Genomic DNA, 12,500 nt, shown 5'->3' on the forward strand with positions numbered 1-12,500 from the left:
GCTCATGTCAAAAAATCCATGATCAAGGTAAAAAAGCTGAGCTCCGTAACACCATAACAGGCATTCTAAAACCATCCAAACTCCCACAAAGTAACATCACAAAAATGGAACAAAAAGCAATAACATCACTCAAAATTCATAGATCCATTATATTACCAGCAGACAAAGGATGGACAAAAGTCATCATGGATGCAGACACATACCACAAACAAATGGAGAACATGTTGCAGGACAAAAACACGAGATATTGACTAAGTAACAAAACAAAAGAAAATAGGAGTAGATTAAAAATTTACTTGAAGGAATTGGCCAGCCAAGATCGCCCCATTTTTCAGGAACAAGCTCAGTGGGTTTATACATTTTTTGATCAGGAAACAATTAGTTATCTTTTTCATCCATTCATTTTGGAGAAATTAGGAAATCAGTGACTACTTGTAAAACACCTACTTTTAGTGAGGAATATGGCCACGCCCCTCCCCGCCCTACTCTCCTCAAGGTACTGCAAGAGTCACTAAGGGGACTGATTACAAATTCTCCATTAAAAAAATATTTCTTTCATTGCTTATAACGTCCAAAATTGGCGATCAATAGGTACCAAAATTAATTTGGACATCCTACCTATGGTCACTTCAACATATCAAAAGGTTTAACCTCTCCGTGGCTGATTTGTATGAGAATGAGGAAATGTGGACATGAGCACAGGTACATAGATGTATGCTGGGACGAAACTCAAAACACTGCTTTCATTGCTGATCACGGCGAGGATTCCCGGCATAAAGCACCAGTCGGGATATTTTCTGAGACTGAAGTAGGAATGACGTGCACATTTCTTTGGGTGAGAATTGGCCCCAGTTTCTGTAGGCGACGTAAATACAACACGCCGTCTTATTTTTGGAACGTAACAGCTCCAGGCTACACATACACCACTCTGTTACATTCCAATTTGACCAGTCAGCCTCCCACCTCACTGCCAGCCGCCGTCTGCTTTTTGAGAGTTGAAACGACCTTTAGTGTAGCTAAATGTCCGAAATATAACCAGTCAGGTTAGAATCAAAAGCCATTCAAGCACAGACTACACACAGAAAAAAAAACACACAAACAACTCAGACAACTTGTGCAGCCTAAAGACCATATTTCTCCAGAAAACAGATCCAAGTATAATTTTTGAAATTCCATGGAAATCCTGATCAATCAAAAAAACTTACCTTGGGGAACCTGGACCTACATTCACTATCCGTAAAAAAAAGTGCACCAAACAGAATGCGAAAAAGAAACAACAGACATTACATTTGAACACAAAGACTAAAAGCCACACAAGACAACAAGAAATCATCCATAACAGACCACTGCAGAAGAAATGCACTCATTATGGATTGGGAGAAGGGGTCAATCATCACATCAGAACCCAATTAACTAAAGAGGATAGAAGAGGCCATTGAAATACCAAGACAGGACCATAACAGGGACGTTGGGCATATATTCTCCCGCATACCGAGGACAACATCCTTCAACAACAGTGGGGGATGGAGTGCACCTTCAAAATGAGGCTCTCTGACCTGATCAGCTGTTTTTAAGACATGTAACACGGAAGTGTAACAGCTCTGACGAAGGTTAAAATGACAGCCGAAACTATCAACAAAGTAAGAGCTTTTGCTCTCCACTAGAAATAAATTTCTGAAAAAAGGAAAACTTGAAACCATGTGAACCCTTTTGAATTTCAGTACCTGGATTTTTGCATGAATTGTTCATTAAGTATATTACATTTGTAAAAGTGTTTTCTTAAACAAAAACCACACAAAGAAAAAATTCTGGTATACATGTGAATGATATGTTGAATGAAAAATTATCAAATTATGTGGAACGACAGATTGGTAATGAATAAAATGGAATCATGTGGAACAGATTAAATCATATTGAAAGTTATGGAATGACACTGCAAAGTTCTATTTATCCTTTTCTTTCTGCTGATCTGAAAAATGATCCTATACATGACTCAAATTCAGTGAGTTCATATTTACCTTATCGTCAGTCAAATAGCCTGGATCTTCTGTATTCACCTTTTCTTTCTCTTTTGTAGCACTTTTTTCAGATTCTTCCTTGGTAATTTCCATCTTCTGGGTGTCTCCCTCCTTTTTCTCATCCTTGTCTGCTTTTCCAGATTCATCCTGAATACACAAAAAAAAAATTTAAAAAAAACCTGAGTTAGATTTGAATTACAAGTATCCTCATCCGATATTTTTATCGCATTGCGGTCCAGTATCAGCCAAAAAAACAGGAGTGGGTTTTATCAGACTACATCCAAAATCTGCGATATAAGCACTCTTAGAAAAACCCCTAATCTTGTATGAAGCAGTATAGAGAGCGAGTGTGCTTAGCCAACATGATCAAAACAACCCCTCCTGTATGGAGCTAGAGAAGAAAGTGTGGGAGTCACCATTTTTCTTGAAAAATATTCAAGTGAATGGGGAAAAAAAAAATCCTGCACTCCCACACTGATGTCATTCACTTGAATGAGAGTCATACTGCAGGCTCGCCTCGGTGGTCAGCCAGGACAACAGTCGTAGGCCCGGCTCCGGGATGAAGGCTTCAGGCGGCTAGTTGCCCTAGGAGCAGGAGCGCGAGGACGAACAGTCGTGCCTATTCCTTTTTAACTGCAGTTTCACCTTTGCTGCTGGATATTAAAATTGAGTGACATTGTAAGACTGTACACATTAACAAGTTGACTAGCACTTTCAACATCCCAGAGGAGAATGCGTGACCAGCAGAAACCTACATGGATTGCTGCCGGCTCTAGCAGACTCTTCAAGCGGCGGCCATCATGTGTAAACACAAGCGGAACTATGGAGCAAAGCAAGTTACGCAAGCAGCATCTGTCAAACCATCAAATTATGGCGGTGAGCGAGTGAGTCGGCAGAAACACTCCACTCAGAATTTTGCCTAAAACAATTAGTTTGCCAACCACCGCACCCAAGCCTTAGCTCCTAGCTGCTGAACAAATAACTTCTCATCAAAATGCCTCCAAAACAACCAAAGCAATCAAACAAGAACCGCAATGCACCAGAGCTGTGCAATGCCACGACTCAGCTTCTTTAGCACCAACAGTGCTAATGCTCATGCTAGTCTTTCAGCTACCGCTTTTCCCCAAACTGAGGTATTTCAGCGGCTGTGGCAGATGAAGGAAAGTGTACTGTGGCAGATGAAGGACAGTGTACGAAGTCTGTGATTGAGTCGATTGGGAAGTTTGGAGATAAGATGGACAGTATGGTTACGCGCATTGATGATGCCATTGCCACTACAGCAGCACTTGTTGCTCGCCAGACTGAGGCTGAAAAACTCGATCTGCTCATTTCTCAATATAGTTTCGATAAAAAGCGACTCGAGCATCAAGAAAACAAGTATTTCCAGGACAAAGTAACCTGGGATGTCGACAAAGATGGAAGAACATCAGGCTTCTGAATCTAAATGAGTCAATCAAAGGGAGAGACCTGCTTGTGTTTTATTCCAACGACAGCAGCTACGTGCCCCGCCTGTAGCTATTGAGAGTGCCCATCGGGGTTTTGGAGTACCTGGAAACATGGTGAAACTCCAGTGCTCTCGAGATGTCTCAATGGCGATGGTGTTTCAAGGAACTGAAACGCCTTGGGAATTTTTTATACACACTTTAAACTCCATAATGTAGTTTAGATTTTAAACTAACTAATCTATACATGAATAAGTTACGAAAACTATTAACGCTAATATTCTGAACAATACAATAATTAAAAACAGATTACAAAATTAAATTAACGATGATAATGAAATGACACCACCAGTACCTTGGGATGCATTGAAAGCGGTGATCAGGGGTCAGATTATAGCCAGTGTTGTTTTTTGGCAGGCATTTTAGATTTAGTCTTAGTCTTAGTCATTTGGACGAAAATGCTTATTAGTTTTCGTCAGATTTAGTCATTCCTATTCGCGATAGTTTTAGTCTAGTTTTAGTCGACAAAAACTCAAAATGGTTTCAGTCGGTTTTAGTCTATGAAAACTCAAAAAGGTTTTAGTTGGTTTTAGTCGACGGAAACGCAAAAAGAAAGTTTTAGTCTAGTTTTTGTAAATTTAATAAAACAAAACTCAAAAGGGTTTTAGTCCGTTTTAGTTAAAAATAGCCAAACTAGGTTTCCACCCAATAGAAAATACTACTAAGGATTAAGCATTACAAACATAACGTAACAGTGGAATCAATGCTCATTGCTCCAAAATAAGCCGAGAACCAAAACGTTTTATTTGGCAAATGTTGTGGCTTTATTTAACTTAAAGCAACATATAATAACGTTTTAACAATATAGACTTTTAGTAGACTTGTTATACAGTACAGTAGCATAAGTAGAAACTCTATCAAACATATGTCTTGGTTACTTGTACCAGCTTGCGATTATCAGAGCGAAGTAGCCTTCCGAGTGTCACTGTCGCCATGGTCCGTCAAAGGAACGCGTGTCAGTGTGTGCAAGCCAAGACGAATGACCGCAGACGTGTTCGTGCGACAGTGCGTGCGTGGCGCATGCGCCCTGCGTGCTGTCCCGGTGGTGGGCATGCCCAAATGAAAGATAAGTTGCACTTCATTGCAATGTTTTGAAGGACAGAAGGGAAGGGATGTCATCAATTTTGAGCGGCTGATTAACCACACGCTAAGAATTTTGTCCTGTCTCGTCTCGTCAAAGAAAATTTCATGTACGTCACGTCCTATTTTCTTCATCAATTAACCACATTTAGCTTGTCATTCTCATTGTCGTCATGAAAAAAAGGGGCGTTACGTTATCGTTGATGAAAACACTGATTATAGCTATATCCTCCTATGAGAAGAAACTGAGATTGGAAAACCTAAAACTCTTCTAGGTACAATTGGTAAATTTCCAGAAAGGAGGAAACTAAAGATAAAGATGTCCTTTAATAGTCCCACAATGGGGAAATATGCAGTGTTACAGCAGCAATGATATAGATCACAGAGGCGGCGGCGTAATGTAGCCGTTAATGTATAACATCAGCAGCAAACATTCATAAAAAGCATGCAAATATACACTCCTAATGTCTGTCCATGGTAGAGAGGGGAAATGAATAAAAACGCTGCAATGCTAAAAAATACTGAATGATAGAAAATACTGCAATGATAAAAGTACTGTAATGGTAAAAGTACTGCAATGATAGAAAATACTGCAATGATAAGAGTACTGTAGTGGTAAAAGTACTGCAGTCATAAAAATACTGCAATAGTAAAAGTACTGTAATGGTAAAAGTACCGCAATGATAAAAAAATACTGCAATGATAAAATTACTGTAATGGTAAAAGTACTCCAATGATAGAAAATACTGCCTTGATAACAGTACTGTAAGGATAAGAATACTGCAATGGTAAACAAAATACAGCATTAGTCACTATTTAAGTACAGCATTGGATAAAGCACAGTAGTAGTGTGTATTGCAGCCTAGGACTGCACAATTGCACTAATGCCCGCCCGTTTGTAGGCCTTACCTAATGTTCTTGTTAAAAAGTCTGACAGCAGCCGGTAAAGGAAGGAGCGGCGAAATCTCTCTTTCGTGCAGCGAGAGTCAAACAGTCTATCACTGAAGGAGCTGTGGAGTGTTCTAAGAGTGTCAATGAGTGGGTGGGTTGGGTGGTCCAGCATTGATTGCAGTTTTGCCGTCATCCTCCTGCCCCCCACTGAGTCCACAGAGTCCAGGGAGCAGTCCAGGACAGAGCTGGCCCTCCTCACTAGTTTGTCCAGTCTCTTTTTGTCCCGGCCCGAGATGCCTCTTGCCCAGGAGACCACTCCATAGAAAATGAGTGATGAAACCATAGAGTCATAGAAGTTCCTGAGGAGTGTCCCATGAACGCCAAAGGACCTCAAGGAAGTCTGCCCTGACCCTTGCTATAGAGAGTGTCTGAGTTGTCGTTCCAGTCCAGTTTATTGTTCAAATGAACACCCAGGTAATTTTAAGTTGAGACCCTCTCAACGTCTGTTCCCTGGATATCCACTGGTGCAGGTGGAGAGTGCCGAGGCTTGCAGAAATCCATCACCAGCTCTTTGGATTTCCCAGCTTTGATTTGGAAGCGGTTCTGCTGACACCAGACCACAAAACCCTGCGTAACCCCTCTGTACTCCCGATCGTCTCCGTCAATGATGAGGCAGACAATCACAGAGTCTTCAGAGAACTTCTGCAGGTGACAGGTAGAGGAATTGTATTTTTAGTCCGAGGTGTAGAGTGTGAACAGGAAGGGAGCCAGAACAGTTCCCTGCAGCGCTCCTGTGCTGCAGAGGAGCACGTCAGACACATAGTCCTGTGTTCTCACGTACTGTGGCCGATTTGTGAGGGTAGTCCTAGATCCATGTGATGAGGTGGTGGGCCACTCCCGCCTGCTCCAGCTTGTCTCCCAATAGGGTGGGTTGGATAGGGTTGAAAGCACTGGAGAAATCAAAGAACATGATCCTCACAGTGCTCCCCGCCTTCTCCAGGTGGGAGAGTGAAGTGTGGAGCAGGTAGATGACGGCATCATCCACACTGATGCCAGGCTGGTATGCGAATTGGAGTGGGTCCATCGAAGAGCTCACCAGGGGGCGCAGATGGACGAGGACCAGTCTCTCCAGGGTCTTCATCAGATGAGACGTCAGTGCCACAGGTCTGAAGTTATTGACATCCTTCGGATGGGGGGGTCTTTGAAACCGGAACCAGGCAGGATGTTTTCCACAGCTGGGGGACTCTGCCCAGCTTCAGGCTCAGGCTGAACATATGCTGGACGATTCCACACAGCTGGTCTGCGCAGGATTTGAGGAGCTGAGAGCTAATCACATCTGGACCCGCTGCCTTCCTCGCCATCTTCCTCAGCTGGTTCTTCACCCGAGATGTTGTGAGGAACAAGGCTGAGCAGGAGGAAGTGGTGGTTGTCTGATGTGGCTTGGAACTGAAGCCTGTGGCGGGAGGAGGGGATAGAAGAGAGGCGAGAGATGGGAAAGCAGAGAGGAGAGAGAGGGTCTCGTTCGCAGCGGCAGGAGAGATTGGTGGGTACTGCAGCAGGGTAGACTGAGCGGGGGCAGTCATCTGATCAAACCTATTGAAAAATAGGTTCAACTCATTTGCCCACTGAAGGTCGCCCCCTTCTGGGTCTTTGGTTGTCCGTGACCTGAGATGGTCTTCAGGTTCCTCCAGACATACCTGGCATCATTACGCTGCAGCTGTTCCTCCATCCGCATCCTGTAGGACTTTTTCCCCTCTCTGATCGTCCATCTCAGCTAATGTTGCACTCTCTTCAGCTCCGCCTTGTCGCCTGACACAAAAGCCCTCTTTTCCTCCTTCAGGAGAGCTTTAATGTCTGGTGTGATCTAGGGGTTGTTGTTGGAGAAACATCTTACTGTCCTGGTGGGAATTGTGTTCTCCATGCAGAAATTAATATAGTCTGTAATTGTGTCTTGTCAGACCATTAATGTCCTCTCCGTGGGCTTCGCTGAATACCTCCCACACAGTTGTGTTGTCGACTTCTCCAGACCATCTCTGAACTGTGCGTGTCACAGCTGGCTGCCTGCGGACCAGAGGTTTGTACACAGGCAGGAGAGCCACCAAGTTGTGATCAGCTTTGCCCAGCGGGGGGAGGGACAGTGATGTGTACGCCTCCTTAGTGTTGGCATAGAAAAGTGCCAATATTTGATTGTCTCTGGTGTGGCAGGTTACATATTGTGTGAATGAAGGCAGAGACGAGGAAGGAGAAGCATGATTGAAGTCACCAGAGATAAGGAGCAGGGCATTTGGGTGCTGTGTTTGTAGCCTGTTCACAGCTGCAGTCAGTACGTCACAGGCTGTCTCACTGTTAGCAGAGGTGGCTACATACACCGCCACCGCGATCACATTACTGAGTTCTCGCAGTAAGTACTATGGACACATGCTAACAGCTAGCAGCTCAATGTCCCGACTGCAAAGTTAATAATAGTTAGTAGTGATGTGCCCAGGGTTACACCATCTATCATTAACAAACACAGCCAGCCCTCCTCCTTTCCGCTTACCGCTCTCCAGTGTCCGATCCACACGCAGGATTAGGAATCCGTCCAATTCCACGATGACGTCCGGCGTTAGCTCTGTTCGCCACGACTACGTGAACGTCAGCAAATTGGCCTCCCGGAAATTCCTCTCGTGCCGGGTTAGCGCTGTTAACTCGTCCATTTTATTGGGAAGGGATCTAACATGGCCCACAATAACAAAAGGGAGGACGGGGAGGAATCGTCTCCTCCTTGCCTGGCGTTTATCCCCCACACGACATCCCTGTATCTTCCTCCTAAGCTCGCGGGGGATATCGGGTCTCGCTCTGGGAGCCGGCGCGGGGTTAGCACAGAGTGCTAACAGCTGATCTCTTGTGTACACAATCGATCTGTAGCTCCGAGTTATATCTCCGGACACGGTCGCGCAAAAAACAGCCCCCAGTAGTAATAGAACCACTGCAATTTGGATGTCCATTGCTGCGACGAGGTGAAATAAATAAAACAGGGTAAAGGTAAAAACACACGAAAAAGGCTCAATGGAGAGCCGGGCTGCTGAAACAGGCAAGGTAAAAACACACGAAAAAGGCTCAATGGAGAGCCGGGCTGCTGAAACAGGCAGCCACTCGCGCAGCGCCGGGACCGGAAAAAAAAAGGAAAGCGGGAAATAATAAATTTGAAGAAATCCAAAAGATACTTTTCGTCACAAAACAACAATATTCTGATAGACATTTAATTGGGTCTTGAAAAAGAAGGGAATTCCACCATCATGGAGGGATGCAATAATTTCACTTCACTTATCATGTGGGGGTTAACGCCCAGTTAGCCGTTTGAACATTAATTACAAACCGTTTACCTCTACAATGTCCAAAAGGATAGAGATTATTACCGGACTTGATACACATAGACCAGACAGGAATCATAAGGCTCAGACGAACTCAAGATAACATGAGGAAAACACTGCACATAATGAATCAAGTTACGAAACAAAACCTGGAAACCTTCACTTTATGTTTAGACGCAGAAAAGGCCTTCGACTCAGGGAAGTGTTTTTTTTTTCTCCTCTGTATGAATCTCAGACTCAAGATTAAAAGGGATTTGACCCGCCCATTTGACCTAGCGAAGGGAAGAAGACAGGGATGTTGTGCCTCTCCACTCCTTTATGCGTTGTTTATAGAAGCCATGACCCAATGGATCAGGCAGAGGCAGGATATTAAGGACAAAACAATACCATCAGGGGAGCTAAAATTGTCCCTATTCGCTGATAACCTTTTACACGCCCAGCACAGACTACCAAAACTCATAGACATACTGAAGATGTATGGCACACTGGCTGAATAGAAATTAATATTCACAAGAATCAGGTGCTTAAGTTTGACTATGATCCACTGCCTAAAATGAAAAGGACTTATGACTGGAATTGGGAGGCGGAATCGATCAGATACCTTGGCGTGACATGACCAAACGCCTTGGTGTGACATGACCAAACTGCAGAGCTGGGCACTTGACCGTCTTTTGCCAGTCAGTCCCCCGCCCTCCAGCCGCGACCTAGGCATTCTGGCCTTGACTGACCGGCCTAATTCATAAAATTTGTCATAAAATTTATCAACCTGACCCCTGCCCCAAAAATGGTGAGGGCCGGACCGTTCCGCCCCCGGGACGAACTGCCAAACTGTTTCATCTCAACTTTAAATTTAAATTTGAGGTTGAAGTTAGATTTGCAGAGATGTTATTCCATTCTTGAGCTTAACATCTCGGATGGAATCTATTAGGCTGGGCGATATGACCTAAAATCAATATCGCGATAAATTGGGCAATTTTACCTCAGTAACGATAAATGTGCGATAAATTCCCCCTGAGGACCAAAATCAAAATAAATGCATATTAACTGGTTTTTTTTAATTAACCAACTGGTACATATTACTTTCAATGAAAAATAAAAGTACAAAAATCATTTGAATAAACTAAATAGCTTGCTTCGCATGACTTGAACAATGTCACAAAGAACAGGAGAAAAAGGGTACCTCTCACAAAATCTTTTTCTGCAAATATATTGTGCCGAGATGCTGTAATGCAATTTGCAAAGGACTAGATTTGTGTAAAGTTATCTTGTAAACAATATAAATAATGCCATGTGCAAAGGAGCTAGTCGCCCGTAAACAAAATGCTAAATAAAATGAAAAAAATGTTAATGGAATGGCAATGCCAAATAAACAAGTGTGCTTCATCAGGAAAATGTGCCGTCTCGAGTACTCTGGTGCGCAGTCGCCACATGTCTATGTACTGCACATTCAGGCTCAAACCATGTTGCGACTCGACCACAAGTCGGATGTGGATGCAAAATGCTCGACATGCCTCCGCTCCCGTCCCGATGTTGTCCATATCGGGAAGTGCTCTTTGCGACAAATATTTTCGTACCTCTTGTCGGCTATGTTCATGAGGCGTTTAAATCCTGTGCGCTCCACTGTAACTAGAGGAACTCTATCTTTAGCTATGTGCTAGGCGTGTCCACCTCTGAGACGTTCTCTCGTATGGTGTCGCCTCTGTTATGGGCTGTTGTCACTTGTCGAACCTTGCTTCTCACTTTGAACTTTAAGCACAAGTTCCAAGTCCAACAGCATGGTTGTGTTGTGGGTGGTGAAAAAGAAAAGGTTGGACGCGCTGTTTCAGGTGCTTACGACGCACTTTGTAGTTCATGTTCTTTTGCTCAAACATCATCTTTATGGAACCCAAAACATTTCCAAACGACAGATGTCGAATTTCTTTTCGGGACGAGCGACAGGAACAATTTCAACTAACGTTACTTCGTCTGCAGCCATGTCAGCCGCTTCAGGATTTGAATCGCCTGCTACGAACGTGTCTTCTGTTTACATTCTTCTACAGCGCATGAGTCACGTGACTACATGCGCCGTAGCAGTCTTAAAGAGGCATGAACATCGCCGCAGACAGAAAAGACTTTTTCAGTTTTTTTTTTTAGACACCGAATTTACCGACATGGGCAAAATTATGTCGGTCACTGTAATACATTTCGGTGACGGTAAATTTTCGCTTTATCGCCCAGCCCTAACCTAAACATTCAATTATTGGGGCAGATCAATCACAAGGTTTTTATGGCAACATTGGGGTGGCAATTTTATTGTTATTTTATAGTTGTGATACACTAATACGCTAAGAGTAAAAAAATGGGTTTGCAGTGCCCCCTAGAGTGGTTCCTCAGGTGTACGTCAACGCCATCATCAAAGCCATGCCCCTGTAATATTTACCGCCGACAACGAAGATTGGGAGGCACGTGTAGGAACCTCAGTCGTACATAAACCCTTTAGTACCCATGCCCTAACATGTACAGAAAGTGAGTTATGAGAATTATTTTAGGTAAAAAAAAATAAAAAAATCCTAGAATTTGAATCAACAGTCACATCACTTTTTGGCAAGCATAATGATGTGTGAACATGAATGATGTATTACTCTGTAGATGCATTTCAGTGAACCAATGTGTGAGCACATGTTCAGCAGCCAGAGTAAAAGAATTAACAAGAATAAATAACTAAAAAATAAATAACTCTTAAATATACAAAAACCAATGTGGTCAAATATTGATTTAAAGCAATTTTGCCTCTCCCATTTCTCGTGTCATTTTGAGGATACTTTGTTTAAATTCAGATGCTCTATCTTGAGTTCATTATTCTTTTTTGTAGGGTAAAAACTGCTACATCAGTTTGCTTTAACCTGATAAATACAGATAAATTAAGAGTGCATCCTGAAATATTGCAATAATTTTGAAAAGGCACACATGTTCGTGCAGTCATGGACTATGGTAAGCAGGTTATTGTTTCTCTTGTTTTTTTTTTTAAGCAGCAGGAGCAGGACATCATCCTAAACATGCATGGGGTCTGCACAGAGACCACAATTGGTCCTTTTAATGGGGTCATATTTTAAAAGAGTCTTTCTAGAGAATTTATCAGATCTTTAAACTTTGTGTCATCTCAAGATATTCAAGATGAATAGTTCTTGAATCTTTTTATTTCGTCATACGCTGTTGACTTGGCTTTGCACTGTTTATCAAACCAATGATGGTGTTTTTTGATACCTAAACATGAGCAAAACACGTGAAACTTTTAGCACTCAGTACACATGGCAGATTTCATGTTCGTAAAATTGTTTCTATAGTGGCCCCCACACATTTTTAATGAAGCATTCCATGTTCTATGAAAATTTGGTGGCTTATGTAACAGCCCAAGACCAACATAAACGTCATTTATAGCCATGTGCTTAACCTCAGAAGAAGTCCACCATTTTGTATTTGCTTTGGAACTTTTGGTGCCTTTAATAGCTCATATTTTAACAAACTCCTCCTAGAGAATTTACTGTTGAAACTTTGCATGCTTTATTCTAAAGATGTTTAAGTTGAAATTTTTCATTTCCTTATATGCTGCGGTCGTGGCAATGCGCCTCATCCAATAAAAACTGACTCTGTTTTTGAGGTTCTAAATCTAGGCGAAT

General features: G+C 42.7%; 1 protein-coding gene across 1 annotated transcript in view; it reads right to left on the reverse strand.

Annotated features, from left to right (window-relative positions):
* Positions 1-12,500, reverse strand: part of hyou1 (hypoxia up-regulated 1) — a 58,416-nt gene that overhangs the window by 16,511 nt on the left and 29,405 nt on the right. Inside the window, exon 7 of the mRNA XM_088279070.1 lies at positions 2,019-2,165. Coding sequence (XP_088135196.1) covers positions 2,019-2,165 — 147 coding nt within the window. The remainder of the gene's footprint in view (positions 1-2,018; positions 2,166-12,500) is intronic.

This window comes from Idiotropiscis lumnitzeri, chromosome 17 (genome assembly GCF_059441095.1).
Source record: "Idiotropiscis lumnitzeri isolate Australia: NSW breed Sydney's pygmy pipehorse chromosome 17, RoL_Ilum_1.0, whole genome shotgun sequence".
Classification (NCBI taxonomy): Eukaryota; Metazoa; Chordata; class Actinopteri; order Syngnathiformes; family Syngnathidae; genus Idiotropiscis; species Idiotropiscis lumnitzeri.